At 37.6% G+C, this 23,870-nt stretch overlaps 1 protein-coding gene across 12 annotated transcripts in view; it reads right to left on the bottom strand.

Annotated features, from left to right (window-relative positions):
* LOC129756767 (supervillin) overlaps positions 1 to 23,870 on the bottom strand; it is a 1,054,002-nt gene that overhangs the window by 540,249 nt on the left and 489,883 nt on the right. For 11 of the 12 annotated variants that reach the window (XM_055753766.1, XM_055753763.1, XM_055753764.1 and 8 more), the window contains exon 2: positions 600 to 4,785. In XM_055753766.1, coding sequence (XP_055609741.1) covers positions 600 to 4,686 — 4,087 coding nt within the window. In that variant the 5' untranslated portion in view covers positions 4,687 to 4,785. Of the gene's footprint in view, positions 1 to 599; positions 4,786 to 12,846; positions 13,125 to 23,870 lie in introns of those variants that run through there. The other variant, XM_055753761.1, reaches the window with a different exon arrangement.

Raw genomic sequence — 23,870 nt, 5'->3', positions numbered from 1 at the left:
GGACTCAACCTTTGGATCGTCCACCGTTGTAGATTCAGCACCACTCGTTGTTTCGTCCTCAACCATCGTCGAAGATCCCTCCTCTTCATCGAGTATTTCTGCAGACGCATCAACGTCTTCGATGAAGATTTCCGGGATCTGCAGTTCGCTCCGATACGGATACCCAGAGGCCATGATCTGTATCTCGTTGACAAAGGTCACCCGACGTTCGGCGGCTGCGGTGAACTCTTGGCCGAAATCGTTCAGACTGACGTTGCCGGAATCGGTCGTGGTCGATTCTATCTCCGGATTAGTCATCTGTCTTTCATCAACCTCGACGCCGTCGACCTCGCAACAGTCCAGCTCGAACTCGTGCAGATCTTCGACGATCGTATCCAGGTGCGAACTACCATGCGTGAAGCTAGCTGAACGATAGAAACTGCTGCTATCCAGCTCGTGATATCTAGGGTTAGCGCTATTACTGCTAGCAGTGTTGGTTGCTGTTGTGGTGTGATTATTATTAGAGTTTTGAGTGGTAATGGTAGTTGCAGACACACCATGCTGTTGGTTGTTGGATGCACACGACAACAATGAACTGAACTCATCACTACACGCTTTACCTGTTGGGGTTGGACTCTTGATGCCGAAGATCATCGCTAGCTCTTCGGAAGAGTTGTACTGCGATTCGGTATCGGAAGGCGAAACGCGCGTCGTGGCCACCACTACCGGGACAGGAATAACCTCGGCAACAACGGAATCGTCGATCGGCGCTGCTGCATTCGTAGCAATGGAACTAGCAGTCGATGAACTAGATTTGTGCGACCTCAAACAATCGCTCGAGGACAACAGGTGACAGGACGTATGGTCCGATGATTTGGGAAACTGTTCCGTCTCACTGGAAGACTTATTGTGGTCGGTTGGGGTCAGCGAAGCTCCCTGAACATCGCTCAACTCCAAACTGGACTCCTTACTGTACTTCTGAACATTGAAGGCTTCAACAGGTTCAATTTTCTCAAAAGGCACCGCATTAATGGTAATTTGGACGTCGTTTTCTATCCCACACTCCTTCATAATCAAATCGATCTCTTCTTCGGTTGACTTTCTTCCGGAATCAGAATCAACAGGCTGTATACTCTCCACCAAACTCTCGTAATCCCTCTCGATGGTAGACTTTCCCTCAGCCTTGATATCCTCAAGTTCATCCAACTGTTCTTGACAACGCAAAGCTAGCGTATCGAAGGAAACCTTCTCTCCGCATTCCTCCGGTGTCAACTCCTTTATCAAACCGGATAGCACCGACTTCTCCGGACTCTTCTCAACCACCTGAACCTTCGGTTTCTGAACCATTACCCGATTGATCATGCCGTGGCAAAGCATCGCCGCACTTGACGTATCCTCAATCTCCGCAACAACCACCTTCTTTTCTTCCTTAGCCGTGGGATTGACAACATTGGCCAACATCTGCTGACAGTACTTCGCGGCCTCTGCAACCTCATCGATCTCCTCTTCAACCTCAAGTGTCGACGAAGACTTCCGACTCGGCGTCACCGCCTTATTCTTCAACGGCTTCGTCTTTGCCTTCGACGATTCTGGACTGGTTCCACTTGAAACCGATTGCGTTTCCTTCCTCAACTCGGCCAAATCCATTCCCAGCTGTTCGCTTGTGCTCTTGGCTTCTTGTGCGATCGCATTCAGTATGTCTTCGAACTCGGCTTTGTGCTTTGCTCCGACTATCACCGGTCCGGAACCCTTCGCTTTTTGAGCCGGTGGACTAGTACCGTTTTCGGAGGAAGACGATTCTTGCTGTTTCGAACTCTTCAACGTCGAAGGTAAGTTGAAAACAGCTCCACCGGTAATCTTCGGTGAGCCACTCTTGGCCCGAGTTTCAACCTTCTTCGAAGTCTTCTTCAACTTTGGAGGTTCCTCCTTCTGTTTAGCCGCATTGGCTTTTGTGATCATCTCAATCTGGTAGTAATCGTTCAGATTTCCACCGGAAGGTTTCGCTGCGTCCCGCTGAATCATGTTATAGATGTTCGACGACAGCGTATTGGTCGGTAGTTTGTGACTGTTCCGCTTCCGTTTCACGTCTTCGACGATACAGCTCGGGAGTTTTTCGACGTTTGTTTCCGCAGTTGGGAAGCTTACAGCTCGATCCAAACTCTGCTGAAGGTCTTTGTCTCTCCGAAGTTGACGGAAAGCTAAATCGTCAGCGACTATATCCGGCGATCGTTTCGGGATGAAGCGAGGCTTGTTGGGTTTGGCGGGTTGAGCCGTAAGGTAGTCGGTGTTCGGTGAAGGCGGAATCGGTCCCAACGGGATTCCGAAAGGTGGTTGGATTTCCAGGGATTTGATGGTGTCATTGGCTCGTTTGATGCTGCGGAAGTTGAGGTCATCCAACTGTATGTCCGGTTCCGAGTTGCGGCGTTCATCATCGTAGTCGTCGTCGAAGTCGGACACCGGATTGGGTGGGGGTCGTTGGGTTGGCGTTGGGACGTCCCGTAGTTCGGCCCGGTCCAGCAGGTCTTCGTCACTGAGGCGGAGACTCTTGTAGATGGCTTCCAATTCGTTGATGGCTTCTTCGAGGTTAGCGGACTTTTGTTTTTTGGAAAGTTCTTCTTCGGAGCAGGAGTTGCGTTTGGAGATGCCACGGGTTGGTGGGGGTGGAGGAGAGATGGCGTATAGAAGGTTGGTGGGAGTTCGTCGGCCATGCTCGGCGGGACTGAACTTGCGGTAGGGTGAAGACGGGACCGAGACTTGGGTAGATTGAGCGATGGTCTTCGCAACATGTTCCTCGTACTTATTTTGAGGTGGTGATCGGGACTTTTCTTTTGAGGAGGCTTGCCTCTGTCGTAGGTAGAGTCTACCGGTGGTAACATCTTGCTGATCGTTGGGTTCGTTTGTGATGAGGTTACTCAGCTCCCGGGAGAAGTCATGATTCTGACGACCCATGAGATCGATCGCTCGGGAGGTGGACATCGACCGGGAATGTGGTCCCGGTGTTGGTTGTTTGCGATCGATTGTGCGACTGCGCCGGTTGACGACGTTCTGCTCCTCCTCGATCTTGCGCCAGAAGGCGGAGGCCGATTGTTGCGGGGTTTTGGAGGGTGACACTTCCTGCGGGTCTCCCTTGAGAGGTCGACTCCGAACGTAGGTCGCTGCTTGGTATTTTGGTTGGGCCGGCGTTTGCGGCGAAGGTGTTTGCGGTTGAGGCTTGGTAGGTTCGTAGGACTCGTAGGTGCGATCTTGTATCTGGATTGGTTTCCGTGATCGTGGAGTTACATCTGTAACGTATCGGAACTCGGCAGGTCGCTTAGACTCTTGCTGTTTGGGTGGGGTTTGCTGGGTTTGCTGTTGTTGTTGTTGCGGATGCTGCTGATGGTGATGATGATGTTGGTGATGTTGGTGCTGCGAATGTTGATGATGCTGGTGTTGTTGATGCTGATGCTGTTGATGCTGCTGGTGCTGTTGATGCTGCGAATGCTGATGTTGCGGATGTTGCTGATTCGCATTGTAGTTGTGATGAAGCACGTAATACCCTTGATGAGGTGAGGGTGTCGTTTGCTGCGGATGCCTTGAGATGTATCGCTTCTGGGCAGGTTCCGGTTGCACCGAGGCAGGTCGTGGAGGAGTCACCGCATGAGGGTTCACGAAGTTCGGTGGGGTAGCGACTTGTTGCTGAAGGGTCACATTGGAACCCCACAGGCGATCATCACTGATACACTTTCCATTAGGCTGCCAAATATTGCCACCACCATTAGGTTGAGCATTCATCTGAAACCGATCAAAGGCGTAGGATATTGGTCGGACATCAGTTGGATGCCCTATCGTCAACCTCCGCTGAGGATCTCTCGGTGGAACCGGAGGAGGACTACGGATGGCATCTCGCATCGTATTGACTTTGCTCTGAATATAGAAACTATTCTCGTAAGTTGCCGGAGGGCTCTGATTCTGGTAGATGTGCTGTTGCTGCATTTGCTGCTGGGCATAGGGATTCGGAGGGTGAAACAGATGAGGCACATTGGTAAGACTAGATGAGTTCCTTAAACTCTGATGCATCAACGGTGCGTGCGATCTTCGGTGAACATTGTCTACCGATTGTATACTCCCGTGGATCATGCTGGGAGAAATTGGCTGGGTATGCCACCTGCTCACCGGACTCCCTTCTCCATCTTTGGACATCCTCTTCAAATACCGCTCAGTCCTAGCCGTCCTCGATCTGCGGTTAGAACTTCCGCTGTGATTACCCAAACTATCGTCGCTCCTAAACCGAGACATCGACGATGACCTGTGCGAATCTTCATCGCTGGACATCTCCTTCCCATCCTTAACCTTTCCAGGATCGCGCCTCGACTTCCGATCCAAAGATCCCATCGATATCACATACTTATCGATAGAATTTACACTATCGCTCTCCTTGAACCCGTAACTATTACTCTGATTATTCTGATTGACCACAATATGATCGAAGGCTCCCAGTTTACTCGCCCTCTTCTTCCGCTTTCCCGTACTCGTCAGTGTTCCCTGCCCTACGGCCTGTGTTCGATTTCCCTTGACCGGCAGAAATCCCGCCTTCCTATCCTCCTCCGAGCTTGAATCATAGTCCAGCTGCTCTTTGTTGTGTTTCTGCTTCCGACGGAACAGTGACCCGAGGGACCATTTCTTGTCCTTGTCTTTCTTGTTGTTACTCGCGGACGACGACTTATCCATGTCCTTGTGTTGCTGTTGCTGTTGTTGTTGCTGTACATGCAAGGTTATGTCCTTCGGTAGTGGCAGCTGGGGCCTCCAGGGCGACGCCGTTTGAACAGTCTGTGGATGAGAAAAAGACACAAAGTTAGTCAGGATTATAATCTCAAAATAACTTCAACTGAAAATCCTTGAAAATGGTTTCGAAAAAGGTCGAAACGTTGAGAAAGCTTCAAATTAAGTTTGATTATTTAGTGAAAGTTTGAGAAATCAAGATCATTAATTTGACACTCGAAGACAAGAATATTAGTCCTCTTTAACGACTTGTTTCCCAAAAATTCTCCTAATCAGAAAAAAAATATACCAAAAAGATATTAAACTGATCATCAATTAATTATGGGATAAACAAGCAATAAACATATGCGCATCTGTTTAACCTACTCTCGAAGCTAACCAAATTCGCTTTTTATTTCTCGAATCGTCTAACAACAATGGTCCAAGTCTAAACCATTCCAAGCCGCACCGGAAATGGATTCAATTTTAATGAATTGGTTGAGCGATCCCCATAGTCGTCGTCGTCGTCGTCGTCGATGTCGGTCCCTTGAGGTGTTACCGGTCTTCTGATGGCCGGTGGTTTTGCGAAACGTCAGGTTAGGTAATCAGATTATCCGGCGTCTATCGAGGGTTTTTTAATGCACCCAAAACATGGTTGCATCAATTTAAAACAGTAATCCAGATCCGATTTTTTTAAAAACTTCAGAGGAATGATTACCGTAGAACTGTTGAAATAACTTATAGTCACAACATTTTTTTTAATGTCTTATAAGTTATCAATTTAAATAAAAAAAAAATTAAGAAAAAATAGACAAAAATAAAAACAAAAAATGTAGATACTGAAAACGATTACGGATATTGGCCGGAAAAGTAAGGAAAAAAAGCGTTAGGAATAATTATCATGAAAATTGACTATAGTTACGAATGACCTCCTTACAATTGAAAATTATAAAAGTAATTATGTTGAAATAAAGAAACCCGCGAGAGTAAATTGAACAATATTGCCTGAATATGTAAAAAAGATTAATTTTATTTTAACAGCGACAATAGATACTTGGAAAAACGCACATCAAATGAGAAGAAATTAATGTTGTTTCGATTAAAGTCGTTTACTGAAAAGATAAGTGATGATCTTGACTTAAGCGAACGATTGTAAACATACAGAATGAGTTTGGTTCCTTAAAGCCTCAAAGGATAAGCCATTTCAAATTAGAAAAAGGCAAAAAAAAAAATACAGAAAATTTCCGAACAACCAGGATACTTAAAGTTGGAAGTTTGAAATGAATACTAAATTGAACTAAATCGCAAAGCTATATTTTTATTATAACTCGGTCATAAAAGTGTTAAAAAAGCTTTGTGTGAGTTGAATTACTATTTAAATTAATAAATTTATCCAGACATTCATTCAAAATTGTCTTGAAGTCAAAATGTGAAAACACACAAATAAAATCTCGAGATCAGGTGAACTTCAGAATAAGTAAATAGCCTCAAAATTAAAAAAAACGTAAAATCGCAAGAAATCTTCTTTGTTTCGGACAACGAAGTTTTGATCATAGGAGGCAGTGGCAGATTTGAATAAAATTTTCATTATAACGTCAGCAAGAGGAAAATTTAAACGTGTTTTTGCTTGAACGAATAAATCGAGGAGTTCTTTTCTGTAAAAACTACTTTTCCTATCACGGTCCGAAATTTGAACGTACCCCGGCGGAAACATCCGGAAGCGACAGGTAAAACCCGTTAGATTGCTCGGCCAGTAGCGTCCAAGGTTTAATAATCTTAAAACCAAGAAAAACTTCTCTGAATAGAAATCGGAAATTAAACTGTACAAAAAATGTGAAAATTGAATTAGAATGATAGAAAATGAATGAAAATGATAGAAAATGAATGAAACGGAGTGAAAATGAATGGAAATTAATGAAAATGAATGAAAATGATAGAAAATGAATGAAAATGATTGAAAATCAATGAAAATTAATGAAAATGAATGAAAACCAATGAAAATGAATGAAAATCAATGAAAATGAATGAAAATGAATGAAAATGAATGAAAATGAATGAAAATGAATGAAAATGAATGAAAATGAATGAAAATGAATGAACAAGAATGAAAATAAATCAAAAATGAATGGAAATGAATGAAAATGAATGAAAATGAATGGAATCGAATGAAATTGAATGGAAAATGAATGAAAATGAATGAAAATGAATGAAAATGAATGAAAATGAATGAAAATGAATGAAAATGAATGAAAATGAATGAAAATGAATGAAAATGAATGAAAATGAATGAAAATGAATGAAAATGAATGAAAATGAATGAAAATGAATGAAAATGAATGAAAATGAATGAAAATGAATGAAAATGAATGAAAATGAATGAAAATGAATGAAAATGAATGAAAATGAATGAAAATGAATGAAAATGAATGAAAATGAATGAAAATGAATGAAAATGAATGAAAATGAATGAAAATGAATGAAAATGTATGAAAATGAATGAAAATGAATGAAAATGAATGAAAATGAATGAAAATGAATGAAAATGAATGAAAATGAATGAAAATGAATGAAAATGAATGAAAATGAATGAAAATGAATGAAAATGAATGAAAATGAATGAAAATGAATGAAAATGAATGAAAATGAATGAAAATGAATGAAAATGAATGAAAATGAATGAAAATGAATGAAAATGAATGAAAATGAATGAAAAAGGAAGGAAATGAATGAAAATGAACGAAAATGAATGAAAATGAATGAAAATAAATGAAAATGAATGAAAATGAATGGAAAAGAATGAAAAATTAATGAAAATGTAAAAAAAAATTAAAAGAATATAACTTGATTTTTTTATAAAAAAGCAAGTTCTTCAACTTCGCGCAGAAGCCAATAGAATGGAGCTTGGATTAGCAACACATTCTCAGTGCACAAAACTGATGCTCTTTCTAAAAAAAGATCAATAACGGTGCCGGCCACGTCCTAGTAGTCAATGCGGGATGATGGAAGGATCGTTAGTAAGATAATTTTTGGGATTAACAATCTGCGTTCCAGCTATAGAAACCGTCTATACGTCTGCGATTCTATATTCAAGTATTTAAATAAGGAAGGGCGTTTTGTTAGTAAGGGAAAGCCAAAAATCAGGATCCACTTTGAAAAAAGATGTGATCTTGTTGGTTTTTCCTACACCTCCTAGGCTCCTCGATATTTCTTAAGGAAATTCCTATTTCAATCTTAGAGGCTTTTTTGAAGCATTTTGTATTAAAGTTATCCAATTGATGAATTAAATTTTCGGTATAGTCGGTATATCATTTTAAAAATTAAAGAACTTAGCTTTGATCCGTATTCCGATGTCTTTCCGAACCTGTCAAGAAGGACAATTTTGTTCCAATTGTTCAGCTGCTAGCATTTTTCGCCCTATTCCGGAAAACAGTGATCTGGTTCTGTGAACACTCTGGCTTAATTTGGCGTTCCATCCACAGTTTCAAACATTTCAAAATTTTCTCTTCCTTGAATTTTGCTGACAAATAAAAAAAAACACCTACGTCACTGACAAGTGTAGACACTCTTTCTTCCGATTGCTTTAATTCAGTAGAATTCTTCAATCAAGTAGGCTCACAAGAACTAAATTTCAATTAAAAAAAAATAATGTGACAAAACTTGTCTTACAAAGAATTAAAAACTTACTTGGCTTGAAAAAAAAGTATTGAGAAATTTGCCGGAAAAAGGAATAAAAAAAACTCGAGTGGTTTGAGAATGCAAATGAAAAAAAAAATCAAATCGAGTTGAAAATTGTCAAAATTGTCAAAATTGTCAAAATTGTCAAAATTGTCAAAATTGTCAAAATTGTCAAAATTGTCAAAATTGTCAAAATTGTCAAAATTGTCAAAATTGACAAATTGTCGAAATTGTCGAAATTGTCGAAATTGTCAAAATTTTCAAAATTGTCAAAATTGTAAAAATTGTCAAAATTGTTAAAATTGTTAAAATTGTCAAAATTGTCAAAATTGTCAAAATTGTCAAAATTGTCAAAATTGTCAAAATTGTCAAAATTGTCAAAATTGTCAAAATTGTCAAAATTGTCAAAATTGTCAAAATTGTCAAAATTGTCAAAATTGTCAAAATTGTCAAAATTGTCAAAATTGTCAAAATTGTCAAAATTGTCAAAAGTGTCAAAATTGTCAAAATTGTCAAAATTGTCAAAATTGTCAAAATTGTCAAAATTGTCAAAATTGTCAAAATTGTCAAAAATGTCAAAAATGTCAAAAATGTCAATAATGTCAAAAATGTCAAAAATGTCAAAAATGTCAAAAATGTCAAAAATGTCAAAAATGTCAAAAATGTCAAAAATGTCAAAAATGTCAAAAATGTCAAAAATGTCAAAAATGTCAAAAATGTCAAAAATGTCAAAAATGTCAAAAATGTCAAAAATGTCAAAAAGTGAAAATTGTCAAAATATTCAAAATTGTCAAAATTGTCAAAATTGTCAAAATTGTCAAAACTGTCAAAATTGTCAAAATTGACAAAATTATCATAATTGTCACATAAATGTTAAAAGAGAAATTTATCATGAGCCAAGTCACCAAGTCAGATAATATTTCCAGAAAACACCTCAAAAGTAATGGAACCCCAAAAGCTTCGATTAAAAATTATTACAATTAAAAAAAAAAAAACAAAGATAAGTCTACATTTAAAATAAAAAGTCGCTGAGTTCAAGTTTTCAAAAAAGAAACACTTCGACCAAAATCGTGGTAAATTTTCAGAAAAAAATTGAAATTGATAATAAATTTATCATCTCGAATCATGAAAATCTAGGGAATAATAAAAATAACTGTTCAGACTCTTGAATAAGGTTTGGTAAAAAAAACTTTTCAGAGCTTTGAATAAAATCGAATTGAATGTCGACTGCAATCGCTCTGAATATCAATCGGATATTCTACCGAACGTGATCTTAAAGTAGCTCGGATCGAAAAGTCGGTCGGAATTTGGTCCGATAAACCCGTAAATCGGAGTGAAAACAGACCAGAAATCGAACTAAATTCGGACCAATTCAGTGCCCTCGTGACAGAACTTTCCTGACGACGATAGGTTTTTGCAAGTGGGGGGTCGTTTCCAGACCAAAATCGGTTGGTTCTCCGACCAAAATCGGTCAGTTTTCCCACCGAAACTGGTCCGAGTTCAGACAAAAAGTGGTTCGTTTTCGAACCATAATCGGCTTGTCTCCTAGAACTAAATTTGTGCTGGTGATTATTGTTGGAAATTATCAGAAAAAAAGTTGCAGTGCTGAGATTTTTTTTTTAATTTTAATTTCTCAATTTTTTACACATTAAATTTACATAAAATTACATACAAAGAACCGATTAGAAACAGTTGTGGCGACCGTGCGGTTTACAGGAGATGCTGCGGAGGACGCAAGTCTTAACCTGAAATTTATCATTTGACTCTAGAACAAATAATTACAAAATATTACTTCAAACGAACTCACCAAAAAAGGTTTTGAAACAATAGTTTTTGCGTTCGAAATCCTTCCTCCCTACTTTTCTGGTAGTCAATAAATTCTTAAGGGGAGCCCGGGCGAGACAAAAAAAATAGATTGCTTTGATTGTCATTGCAAGAGTTGATTGATCTGACAGAAAATCGGACAAAAATTGGTCGGAATTTGGTCCGTTTAACCACTGACCATACTGACTGGACACTCGATTTCGTTTTCTGGATAATTTTTCCAACAGTACGCAATGTCGATTCCAGAGTGCACATCGATCGATTTCAAGAAATGCCATTCCAGTTGGGAAATGCCACCCAACTTAAAAAAAAAACAGGCAATTTCTGCAATAAAATCGGGCTAAACAGGTACATTTTTCCTACAGGGCATTTTTTGTCAAATTTTACAGGTTCGCCATCTGCCGTCGGTATTGCGAACCTGCAAAACCTGCCAAAAAAATTGGTTGAATTTTTGTTCTAAGTGTCATGATCAGTGGTTTAACTGAACGAAGCTGTCCCAAATCAGAAAACGATAAATTTTTAAGCCTGCCAGAAAAAAAAAATGACCGAATTTGAACCAAAACCGAACCGATGAAAACTGATCGATTTTGTTCCTTGTCATTTGACTCTGTTGCAGAAAAAACGTGCAAAAACCGGACAGAAAATGGACAAAAACAAGACAGATTTGAACTGACAACCTTCACTATGAAATAAATTGGTTGTTTGGAAGATCAGGCCGAATATTGACCGAATCCCCTATCGGAATTTGTACCGATTCCGATCCGAAAATGTCGAAAATCGACAGACACGTTTTTCTCGAATTTTTGTTTCGCAAGCTTTGGGTGTACAAATTGGGAACCTAATCACCAGCTAAGAGACATCTTTAGTATTGTCAACGACAATGAATAGTCGGTCTCACTTTCGATTTCGTCGACTGGGGCGCGACCAAGTCGATTTCCGTCCGTTTCGCCAGTACTGATAGACAACAGGTAGGAATAGTCAAAGCTGGCAAAAAGGCGAATCGCCCCGAGGGAATTTGTCGTCCATTTTTTTTTTGCCTTTGCCGCCTTCCACGGAAACAAAATCAAAACAACCTTCTCGTTGTTATTGCTACGATGAACGATGATGATGATGACATGTTTTGCTTCCCGAGAGTCGGCAAAACTTGCGGTGTGCGTGACTTTGTTTTTATCGTTTTTTTTAACGCTCGCCTACTAGAATAAAAATAAGAATTAAGATGTCACCGTAGGGATTTGTTTTCTAATCGGTAAAACCTATGAGACCGAAATTAATAATTCTTTAAGTTGGTTTGTTTAGATAATAAATCAAAATTGGGAGGAGGATTATGTCGACTTAAACAGAAGGCGTTTGGGCGAGCCGAAATTTGATCGAGAGAGGGAAAGTTCATGAACTTTTGTGTCTTCATGTGTCTGATGTCTGATTTTACGAGATCGATCGATCGATTGTTCTGAATCATGTTCTTCTCGAAAAGGTGTGATTGTTGGTGCGCATTGTAAACATACACACTCGAAAATGTTGCGTGTTCACCTACGCGCCAGTTCACAGAAGTCGCACTCTGGCTCGATCGATTTGGTTGTTGAAGATCACGATCACCGTTTCGGGTGAAGATCTCATATTTCAAAACAACGACCCATGAGACGATGACGACGTAAGAGTAGGAACTGTTCGATTTTGATTTTGTGTTTTTTTTTCTGCAAGTTACAAGAAAGAAAATTATTCAAAAGAGCAGACTCGTAACGAGGGATTTATTACGGTGTGTCACTTCAGTGTTTTTGAAACTTGGAACTGAAGTTTGGTTGATTTGTTTACATCCACTGGAATTTTTAGTTTCAAGTTTTTTTTTTCGCATTTACGTGTCCATTTTGTGACAGCCAAAAGCACACCCATCCGAGCATGAATCTTAAACGACTTTCGAACGTTCCGTCGTTTGTTTCAGAATCATACCCGCACGAGTGTCTAATTTCAAGCCGATTGAGCATCGTCGTCGTCTCGGAAGCAAAAACAATCACACATTTTTAACCACAAAAACACAAAAGTCTCTCCCCCACAACGACGACGAAGACAAAAAACCAAAAAAAAAAAAACGATGTGTGATTCACGGTTTCGGTTTTTTTTTTCATCTCAAAAGGTATTTCACGAAGGGCAGCGTCCGCAATTTTTCAGGTTACTTTAACCTTGAAATTTTTGCCGGTGTCAGTTGTCAAAAAAAAAAACACATTTAGTTCACAACGTTTTTCCGGTAGGCGGCGAAATTAAGTGTTTTGGTTTTTTTTAACATTTGGTGTGAATTTACTCTTTTATAATTTCAAGACTGCTTCTTAAGGGTTATTTTTTTCGAAAAAAATTCTCCGGCCCCCAAAGAGAAAGATGTGTATGCACGTCTGCTCTCGAGTAAGCAGCAAAAGATAGAAATGATGATGGTAAGCCAGCAGCAATTAGGGGTAGCTAGCTGTTGGTTTTGGTGTAATTGATTCGGTGGTGGCGGCTAAAAATACCAAACCGATATGTTGTTTACTCAAACCAAACATCCGGAGTAGAGTTGCAGCAACAGTAACAGCAGGATCGGTCGTTGGGTCTGGTTTTGGTTTTTTTCTGAACCACCAATTAAATTTAGCCGAATCAAGGTCTTACGTTCAGCAGAATAACTCCTTGGTTGGACATTTTCCAGACCGGGTGTCCTGATTGAACCAGTTTCCAACAGATGATGCTAGTTGTCCTTGGGTTCCGGACTACTCGAAGAAGGGACGCCTTCTAGATCAGTCTCGTAATCGTTTTTGTAAATATCACCGGACTACTACTAACTAAAATCACACTTGTACACTTTTAAGGAACGCGACTACGTCACGGTTCCGGATCGTTTGAGCTTAGGACGCGTTCAGGTTGCATTTTTTCGTGTGCGAGCCGTGCGATTTTCAACCGAATACTAACTGATCTATACTCTCCTGCAGGCAACGACCAGAAGCGGCAAATTTTCCCGATCTCAACGCCGAGAAAAACGAAGAGAACCTGACGGAGAAAATTCTCACGAGGAGAACCAACGTTTTCCTATGAATGGAGGAAAATCTCTATGGGAAAACCCGATCCAACGTTTACCGTATCTCTCAGACTAAGTTGGTAGTTTTTTGAAAGGGAATACTTTACTTTACGATCCCTTCTTTTAAAAGAAAGAAGGAATGCATTTTACTATCTTATGAAAATTTATTTTTGATTTGTAGGAAGTACGTCCTCAAGTGGGTTCGAGAGAAAAATTTCCCACAACTATCATTGGGAAATTCTGCTCGGCCATTTTTTTTAGTTCCGCGGATCAACGACTTGCTCGATCGACGGTGACGACGAACGAATGCGTCCGGATGATGGTGGAAAAACATCTGGCTCAGACTTCGAGTTTCTACTACCTACATTATGTATACAGACGTCGACGTGTGTGCGCATGACCTTGGCAAGTTTTGGCGGTGTGATGTGGTGTTTACAGATGATTCGCGAATTTGGCCGAATCTCCTGTGTCCGGAGCCTGTGACAGAGATTGAGAACAGTAAATGGGGAGTGTGCCATCCGTCCGGATGGACTTAAATTTGCGACAGATCAATTTGTTGAAGACACAAAGAAATGGAAATGGGAAAAAATTTCTTATGAACAGACAAAGTGTGTGTATAAAAAAGATAAAGCGGTACGACTCTGCCCATAAGAAGCTGTCATTTCAAAAGGTTCACAATCATTTGGGTGCGTTCATACTTGTTGATACTATCCGATACACACAAATTTTATGTCATGTTAGTTATCAGCAAATCAGCACTCTAGCTCCATCTTTTATATTCTAGTGGAGACATACTCGAGTGAGACTTCCATTAGTCATTGATCTTTAGAGTTGAGTTGGCTCCTTTAAAGGGTGATACGGTGAAAATTTGGTCAAGGGAAAACGCGTGGAAATCGGTGAAATCGTTTATTTAAAAAATCAAATTAAATTTCTTTTTCAAATTTAATTAGTATAAAATTCAGGAAAAATATTCAGTTAGGCTTCCGCTTTTCCAAATCCGAATTGCCGGCCCTTACGCTTAACCCCTGCCATCAGATTTTGTACAGCCACCTTGTCCACCTTTTTCGCCGCAGAGAGCCAGTTTGCCTTGAACTGCTGCTCCTCCTTAGCAGTTTTTTGGTCTTTTTTTAGGTTCCGCTTGACAATAGCCTAGTATTTCTCAATTGGGCGAAGCTCTGGCGTGTTGGGAGGGTTCTTGTCCTTGGGAACCACCTGCACGTTGTTGGCGGCGTACCACTCCATGACCTTTTTACCGTAATGGCAATGCCAAATCCAGCCAAAGCAGTACGGAACAACCGGGTTTCTTCAGGAAAGGCAGCAGACGTTTATTCAAACACTCTTTCACGTAAATTTCTTGGTTGACAGTCCCGGAAGCTATGAAAACGCTGCTTTTCAAGCCACAGGTACAGATGGCTTGCCAAACCAGATATTTCTCCGCAAACTTTGACAATTTCATGTGCTTGAAAATATCTGCTACCTTTCCCCTTCTTTTTGCCGTAGAAAACTCCTGTCCCCGAAGCTGCTTGTAGTCGGCTTTGACGTAGGTTTCGTCGTCCATTACCACGCAGTCAAACTTCGTCAGCATCGTCGTGTACAGCCTCCGGGATCGCGCTTTGGCCGTCGTATTTTGTTTATCATTGCGATTTGGAGTCACTACCTTCTTGTAAGTCTAGAGTCCGGCTTGTTTTTTGGCTCGATGCACGGTTGTTGACGATACACCCAGCTTATTTGCGGCATCTCGGAGAGAGAGGTTAGGGTTTCGCTTGAAACTACCGGCAACTCTCTTTGTCGTCTCAGCGACTTCCGGTTTTCGATTTCCCCCGATCCAGACTTCCTGGCTGTCGACAAACGTTCCCCAAACACTTTAATAACATTTGTAACGGTTGATTTGGCAACTTTTAGCGATTTTGCCTCCTTTGTGGGCGAGTAGCTCGGATTTTCGCGATGCGCGAGCAAAATTTTGATACAATGCTCTCTGAAGAGTTATTCTCGTTTTTGACTGTTTTTTTTTTAAGTTTTTTATGTATTTTTTTATGTTTAGACGTTATAGACGTGTTAGACATTTTTGACATTTATGTCATTTTTGACATTTTTGACATTTATGTCAATTTTGACATTTTTGTCATTTTTGACATTTTTGTAATTTTTGACATTTTTGACATTTTTGACATTTTTGAAACTTTTGACATTTTTGACATTTTTGACATTTTTGACATTTTTGAAATTTTTGACATTTTTGACATTTTTGACATTTTTTACATTTTTGACATTTTTGACATTTTTGACATTTTGACATTTTTGACATTTTTGACATTTTTGACATTTTTGACATTTTTGACATTTTTGACATTTTTGACATTTTTGACATTTTTGACATTTTTGACATTTTTGACATTTTTGACATTTTTGACATTTTTGACATTTTTGACATTTTTGACATTTTTGACATTTTTGACATTTTTGACATTTTTGACTTTTTGACTTTTTGACTTTTTGACTTTTTGACTTTTTGACTTTTTGACTTTTTGACTTTTTGACTTTTTAACTTTTTGACCTTTTGACTTTTTGACTTTTTGACTTTTTGACTTTTTGACTTTTTGACTTTTTGACTTTTTGACTTTTTGACTTTTTGACTTTTTGACTTTTTGACTTTTTGACTTTTTGACTTTTTGACTTTTTGACTTTTTGACTTTTTGACTTTTTGACTTTTTGACTTTTTGACTTTTTGACTTTTTGACTTTTTGACTTTTTGACTTTTTGACTTTTTGACTTTTTGACTTTTTGACTTTTTGACTTTTTGACTTTTTGACTTTTTGACTTTTTGACTTTTTGACTTTTTGACTTTTTGACTTTTTGACTTTTTGACTTTTTGACTTTTTGACTTTTTGACTTTTTGACTTTTTGACTTTTTGACTTTTTTTTGACTATTTGACTTCTTTGATTCATTTCATTTTATTGACTTGTTTTCGACTCTTTTTGACACTTTTTGTCTTTTTCTTTCTCATTCTGCCTCTTTTTGGCTCTTATAAAATTTTCGATTCATTTTTACTCGTTTTGATTCTTTTTGACAGTTTTTTTTTTTTTACTCTTTTTGATTCTTTTTGACACTTTTTTATTTTATTAAATCTTTTTGATTTTTTTTCGTTTTGTTTTGAATTTTTTTTATGCAATTAGACTCTTCTTGATTCTATTACACTCTTTTTGACTTTTTTTTGACGCGTTTTGACTCTTTTCGACTATTTTTGACTCTTTTTGACTCGTTTTGATTCTTTTTGACTCGTTTCGATTCTTTTACTGTTTTTGGCTCTATTTACCTGTTTTTGATTCTTTGTGATTTTTTTTTACTTTTCTTGACTCTTTTTGACTCTATTTGACTCTTTTGACTCTTTTTGCCTCCTTTTGACTCTTTTTGACTCTTTTTGACTCTTTTTGACTCTATTTGACTCTTTTGACTCTTTTTGCCTCCTTTTGACTCTTTTTGACTCTTTTTGACTCTTTTTGACTCTTTTTGACTCTTTTTGACTCTTTTTGACTCTTTTTGACTCTTTTTGACTCTTTTTGACTCTTTTTGACTCTTTTTGACTCTTTTTGACTCTTTTTGACTCTTTTTGACTCGTTTTGACTCTTTTTGACTCTTTTTAACTCTTTTCGACTCTCTTTGTTTCATTTTGTTTTCTTGTTGACTCTTTTTGATTCTTCTTTGAGCTTTAAAATAACTGATTATTATCTTATGAGCTTTTAGACACATGCATCAGAAATGAATTGTTCTTTAATTATCGTAGCTGGATTTTTTTTAACGATTTTTAAGTACGTTTAAAAATGCCCTTTAAAAGAAATTCGTGAAACCCTTGGAAAAAAAACTGTTTTATTTTAGTAAAACGGCTAGTTTAGACTGTTAATTGATCATTCACAGCCTAGTACATCATTTTGAGGTGGTCATTGTGAAATCGGGAATGTTAAGATTGGTTTCGAAAATTGGTTTTCTCTACGGTTGTTCCGGATCCTTTACAGTCTCTAAGTGACTATTACTGTCAAAAATTCTGCAGAAAATTGCACCATCAATGAGTAGTTTGGCACAGAGAAGGGATGTCAAGGACCAAGGACGTTTAAAAAACGATCGTTTGAAAAGAGAATTAAATAAAAGTTGAAACAAAGGATAGCTTGTCACTGATATCACGGCTTCTATAATTAAATTTTTCATTTAGTTGATATAAAAAAGTAGGTTTTAATTCTGAATGTATAGATGCATATTTGTTAGAATACATGATCTTTATTAATATTTCCAAATTTAGATATCATTCACTCGTACACAACATGCTCTGAAGAAGGGACCGCCTGAAATTTGATGACTGTGATCATATCCCGAGCAGACTTTTATGGCAAAATAATACCTTAATATGCTATCATGCCTTGAAAGTAAAATGAGGTATCATTTTGCCCGAATAAAGGTGGTACAATGCCAAAATTTGGGTCTCACTTTTCATATACGGATACCACAATAATACCAACTGCAGGTTTCACTGAAACCTTAATGATACCTCGTTTAAATACCGCCTCAAAATGGGTTTTGAGAGCACAATGATGCCTCTTTTTGGCTTCGATTACATTCAAAATTTAGCATCGATGTGCTTTCAAAATTCCTTTGAAAATGCTGGCTTAACGAGATGTCAATGAGCTTTCAATACAACCAAAATTTGGCATAACTGTGCAATCCGTGTATGAGTAATAAGGAGGCATTGTTTCACCTTTATTCGTACAAAATGATACCAAATTTTGCTAACAAACCATGATAGCGGAATTTGGTAAAATTTTGCTCGAGCACTTAAATCGCTTTCACTGATGCACTGATGCCTCCGTTATACATGTGGGATAAATATTCAAGCATTGTCAAAATCGCCTTTATTTATGCAATGTATCAAACACCTTATATAAGAACATAATTTGATTAAATTTATAGCGACTCATTGTTCTTATCCCTAGTTTGCTTTTCACGTTTATCACATGGATTAATGTGGGATGTAATTAATTTCATAAAATTAGTCTGCAAACATAATTTTTATTCAAATTTCAGCGATTCATTATCCTTATATACTTTGTTTGCTTCTCCCGAGCAGGCTGTGTAAAAGAGGTATCATCTTGTTTTCATTGAATCTTGAATTGTTTAAAACGTTACCAAATTTTTGGCATTGTACTAGTACATTCGTTCGAGCAAACTGATATCAAAATTTGATAACATAGCATGATAGCCATTTTTTTCGTTATTTTGCTCGAAAGCAATGTTTTAGTTTTTTTGTTACTTTTTTGATTTTTGCTACTGATTGACTATAATCGCTTATGTATACGGTTCGAACATTCTCAAACAGATCCAAATTGACTTCGTACATATATGGGATGGGAACACAAAATTGCATTTAGAACAGAATATGATCCCAGCACATATAAACTTTATAAGTAAAATGCCTTGATAAAACCGTTTGTGAATAAAAAACATTCAGAATGAGATAATGTAAACGCCTGTGTATATGCAACGCAATTTAATTTAACTGACAAAAACATAATTTGTAGTGAATAGTCGAGTAACAAAGTCTGTTCTTGGATTCAAAAGTAGTGCAAGTTTAAGTTTGATTCATCAACATATCTTTTATTTAAAAAAAAAGTCAGTGCCCTAAGTAGCATTTTTACCCATTTAAACAACCGAAATTTCACTCTCAGGTACTTCGTTTTTTACAGTAAATTTTCTTATATGGATAGTCACTATAAATATAGTTTACGATTTCGTTTTGCACAATAAAATGTCATGCTATTTTATTTTATTAGTTTAAAATATTAAGTGTCATTTCTCAAACAATTCGGTTTCCATCTTCAACTAAGTGCTTGGCATGGATTGAGTAATTTTGTATGTTTATTTCAGCGAAAGCCTGTTTTCTGTAGTATCCCTTCCGGCTAGCTTATGGGATTTTTCAAATCTTACCGTATATTGAAGAAACTTAACTTTTTTGCATGCTTCACTTGTTAATAATTTGCTTCCGGTCAAATTGTCCTCTTATAGGGGTTATCTCGCCTTCCATGCTTTAGATTTTTTTCACTCAAAACCTACCTCTCACAAGGAGCAGCTCGCACTATTCTGGCCGCATAGCTGGAAACGTTCGACATGTCTTCTAATAGTCTCCAGAACAGAGCTGGAGACCTGCATCTTGTTGCAGTCGAAAAGCGCCAAAAACCGTCACCTAGTGAGAATTCCAACGTCATCGTTACTATCCTTTTCCTTCTCTTGCTTTCGTTTGGTGTGGATCGCTTTTGGATGGCATCTTAGGCAGGTAACTAGTAAGCCTACTCAGAACAGGTTCCAAAAAACGGTTAATTTTTCCACTTCCAACTTGAGATTTTTTCATCAGGAAAAAAATAGTTAAAAAGTTTTCTGACTTCCTGAATGGTTTTGAGCTAAAAATGGATGGGTGATTTTTTATTTCCTTGGTTATTTTCTTCTTCCGGAACCGTTCACATACTCACGGATTTACCATACCAAGAACTTGTGGTGATCTATGCTACATGGATTAAGGAATCACGCGGAATGTGGAGTCTTTGATCAACTCGCGTCCCTTCGGTGTACTGAATTAGGTCCTGCTTGATGCGCGATTAGAAGCCGGACACATTGCAGAGTTACTATTTTGTGAGATAGAAGAAACTGTTACTGAAACCCATGCTGATTTTTAAAGGAATTACAAACTTACCGCCATTAGTTAGCTTCAAGAAAGATAAATTATCGGGATATTTCACAGCACATTGCCATTGGAGGCCAAACTTGTAAACAAAAAAGTTTATTATTGTTTTCTGTTGTATACAGCGTTGGTTCAGTGACATCAACGATATGTCTAGTGGTTCTTTTTGATGAATGTAGTTTGGTGTTTTTATTACGATGATGTATTGAATTAAATTAATCCTACATGATTTCAAAAATACTTTTTGTTGTACAATTTTTTTTTTAATTCAGTTTATAAAAACGAATGTATTGGAATATTGTATTTTACCGTAGATGCACTCATATTGATACAGACAAACGGTGTGGCCGTTCAGATACCACTTAGACAGAAAAATAAGATCTGTGACCCTCTTTGGGCAAGTTTGGTCTTTTGGCAAACCCCATGCCAAATATCCCCCCCCCCCCCCCCAATCCCTCTCCGAATTTCCACCTGGACAGATTGGAAACCTTGTTTTTTTTTCTTAATCTAACACTTTGTACAGTTGGAAAACACTGCTCTTTGACCTTTTTGTTTTTTAAATGGTTGGTTTTGAATAACGAATAAGGTGGTCTGTTTTCATACAACATTATAATTATTATATTATCAATTGCTTGTAACAAGTTATTAATTACTTTTTAAAGGTTATTCAATGGAGGAAGGCACTTTTTTCCTGAGTTGCATGACTTGTCAGTCATACCTCGTTTACGAATTATCTTCAACAAAATTCAGAGTATCAAAATCTGAGCTAAGGTGGTTTGAATTTAAACCAGATAACGTGGAAAAGCAACTCCAGTCTGCTAGAGATTAAAAATCGATAATAAAGGGCTCTAGCTGACATATTTATGTGAAATTGGAGAACTTTAATCCCGAACATTTATCTCGACTTCACAATTCAGATAACAATTTCTTACATTTTTTTTATTAGAATTCAATCAATACTAAGATTAAAACCAAAACGTCATAATGATTGTTCACGATTTAAAAATATTTATGAAGTGTCCACAGGGATATGAGCCAAACACCTACACCCCTATCCGTGGACAAGCGTTGACATTCCCAAACCACCTTCAACAACTTTGTTTTGGTCTCAGTTTACTATAAGGAAATTTTTTAACAATATAAAAAGTCGTTAAATTTTTTTTTCGTTGAAATTTAAATAACAGATTAAAAATAATGATACCTGGATGATGCCTAGTTTTGGTATAACTGAAAAATCAAAGACCAACTAGAACTATGCGGGTAACGACTATAAATTGTATGTTTGTTTTCAGTTCGAACAAATTTTTGAGTGTTTCGTTATTTTTTCTTTAAGCAGAAAATGGAACACCAAATCATGATATCATTTCCCTCTCACTTTTCTACATGATGAAAATATTGAAACCTTGGTGATGCTTTATTTTGTTGTCATGAAATTACCAAAACCAAATATTGCTTTCAATTTGGTCTCAATAGCTTATTCAGGTATTGGTTTGGCATAAATTTTCAACATATTGATGCTTCTAGGAAACCTAATTTTGCCATCGGGAAAAATGCGATACTATATTTTGCTATCATTTTGGCATTGATAGCTCATTTTGGTTACTGTTTGCTATTGATTATGGCATCAAAGTCTGCTCGGGATTACATTTCAACATACATATGTTATTTTTTTGTATGTCAACAGCCGAGAAAATACAAAATAAAACCTAAAAAAATCTGAGTTTGGATCTTTTTTTTTTTGTAAAAATTTCAGCCCTTGAGAAAACAAATATCGATTTTTCTATTAATGTATTCTATGCTTAGCTAGCTAAGCATATTTTACTGATTTCAAATAGCCAGAAAATCGATTAGAAATGTTGCTTTTAATCCCATATTATGTTGTTGCTTTTAATTTTGAAAACCAACAAAGCGTCAACGATTTTATATTTTTTTATTTAAGTCGTCTTGACTATGAAATTATGTTATAAATTGTTTAGAACCAAAGCGCCGTATTTGTAAATAATATTATAAAATTAAAGTGTTGTTTTCAACATTTATAAGGTAGTGTGTTGTGTACATAGACACTTTTTAAAACATAGGTACCACGAGCTTTAACACTTTCGTCATTAAAAAGTTTCAATAAACTCCAATCATAAAAGCGCTCTTATTTTTTTTCTTACAAAGCGTTTGGAGTCGTCCTACTTGGCGTGTCGCTAGTGTGAAAAGCTAATCACATTATATGATAGGTACATTCAAATATTCCAAAGATTCGTTCCAAATTTAATTGTCGTCAAAAAATAGTAGGGGAAAAAGTGGGGAATATAGCTGAAGATTTCTCTAATGGGATTCTGGATTTGTGATTTTCTTCTAGATGTGATGTTCAGCGAATTTCGTTTGACATCGAAAGCTTTGAGCATCACAACGAAATTCATTGTGCTGCTTAATTGATACTCATCACGGTGAGTATCAATTTCAAATGATTATCTGAAATCTTGCAACTCTGCCTTCAACCTTTAAACTTTTGTATACAGATTACGGGAATTCAGGAACGTGTCGCAATTGCGAAAAAAAGGATAAATCATAATTTCAGACGACATTTAAAAAACTATTGAGAATGTTGTTCATTAATAAACTAACAAGCTGGCAGAACATTTCCTGACATCTCGCAATTTAGACCACGTGTGTGCTTGCCTTTTTCCACCAGATCTAATCAGGAGCACACGCCTAATCACTTGAACATGGGGCCAAAATGCCGGCAGTTGATGACGACCAATGTAAGTTCGAGTTTGTTTGAATGAATCAGCTGAGTTCGCGCGCGTGCTTAGGTTTGTCGACGTTCAACTGACCGGTTTAATTTTCCATCTTTTCTGTAGGCCAATTTTAAGCATGTAGCTTATGTTAAAGTTACAACAACATAGGATGAAGACTCGTGTCAATAAAAGAAAAGCAATTTTACGCGCGTTGCCTGGGTGCAATAAAAAAATATCTCTCGTCTTGTAGCCAGATTTTATTTTTCAGTTTTTACATCATTAAATACAATGCTCCTGGGGTCTGGCAGGCACGTGCTCATCATCGAGCGGGGTACGAGAAAATTTAAAACCCCATCAAATTGTGGAATTGTGTGTGTGGTCTTCAGTTTGAAGCCAAACCCCTTAAGGTACCCAACCCATCGTCAGACTCACCCACTTCCAGAGGTACAAATCTCATCGATTATTGCTACTTTGAGCCCGAGAAACTCGCACAAAAAAAACAGCTCAAAACCAGTGGGCCGTATGATTGGCCCCCGACCAAGGTGAAGGAAAGGTGATTTCATTGTTGAGTGATCGTGTTTCCGATCCGGCCACTGAGTTGCTGTCTTGGTTGATCGATTTATTTCAAGCCACCACCACCTCAAATTAGGTTAACGGGTGCTGATGGTGGTGTTGATGGGTCACGACATGGCACCAAAATTGGAGGCGCCCGCCCCTTGGGTGACCTTCGACTTCTTGGCCTGTGCGGCCTAAACTCTAAACTTTCGAATCGTTGATTTTGGGGCGTTGATCTGCTATTTTAGAACGTATCATTTTCTAATGACATCGATACGTTCGAAGTAGCGAGTACTGAATACTTCTCAATTCATTCAAAGGAACTCTCTAGCCTAACAGGAGAAAAAAATTGGTTATGAAAGACAAAAATTGACAAAACTGAACGAGAATCAGAAATCAAAAATGACATAAATTTCAGAAAGTCAAAAACTAAACAAGTAAAAATGTCAAAAAGTCAAAAAGTCAAAAAGTCAAAAAGTCAAAAAGTCAAAAAGTCAAAAAGTCAAAAAGTCAAAAAGTCAAAAAGTCAAAAAGTCAAAAAGTCAAAAAGTCAAAAAGTCAAAAAGTCAAAAAGTCAAAAAGTCAAAAAGTCAAAAAGTCAAAAAGTCAAAAAGTCAA

The sequence above is a fragment of the Uranotaenia lowii genome, chromosome 3 (assembly GCF_029784155.1).
Source record: "Uranotaenia lowii strain MFRU-FL chromosome 3, ASM2978415v1, whole genome shotgun sequence".
Classification (NCBI taxonomy): Eukaryota; Metazoa; Arthropoda; class Insecta; order Diptera; family Culicidae; genus Uranotaenia; species Uranotaenia lowii.
Note: the sequence above shows the minus strand (reverse complement) of the source record. Positions and strands in the feature narration are given on the sequence as shown.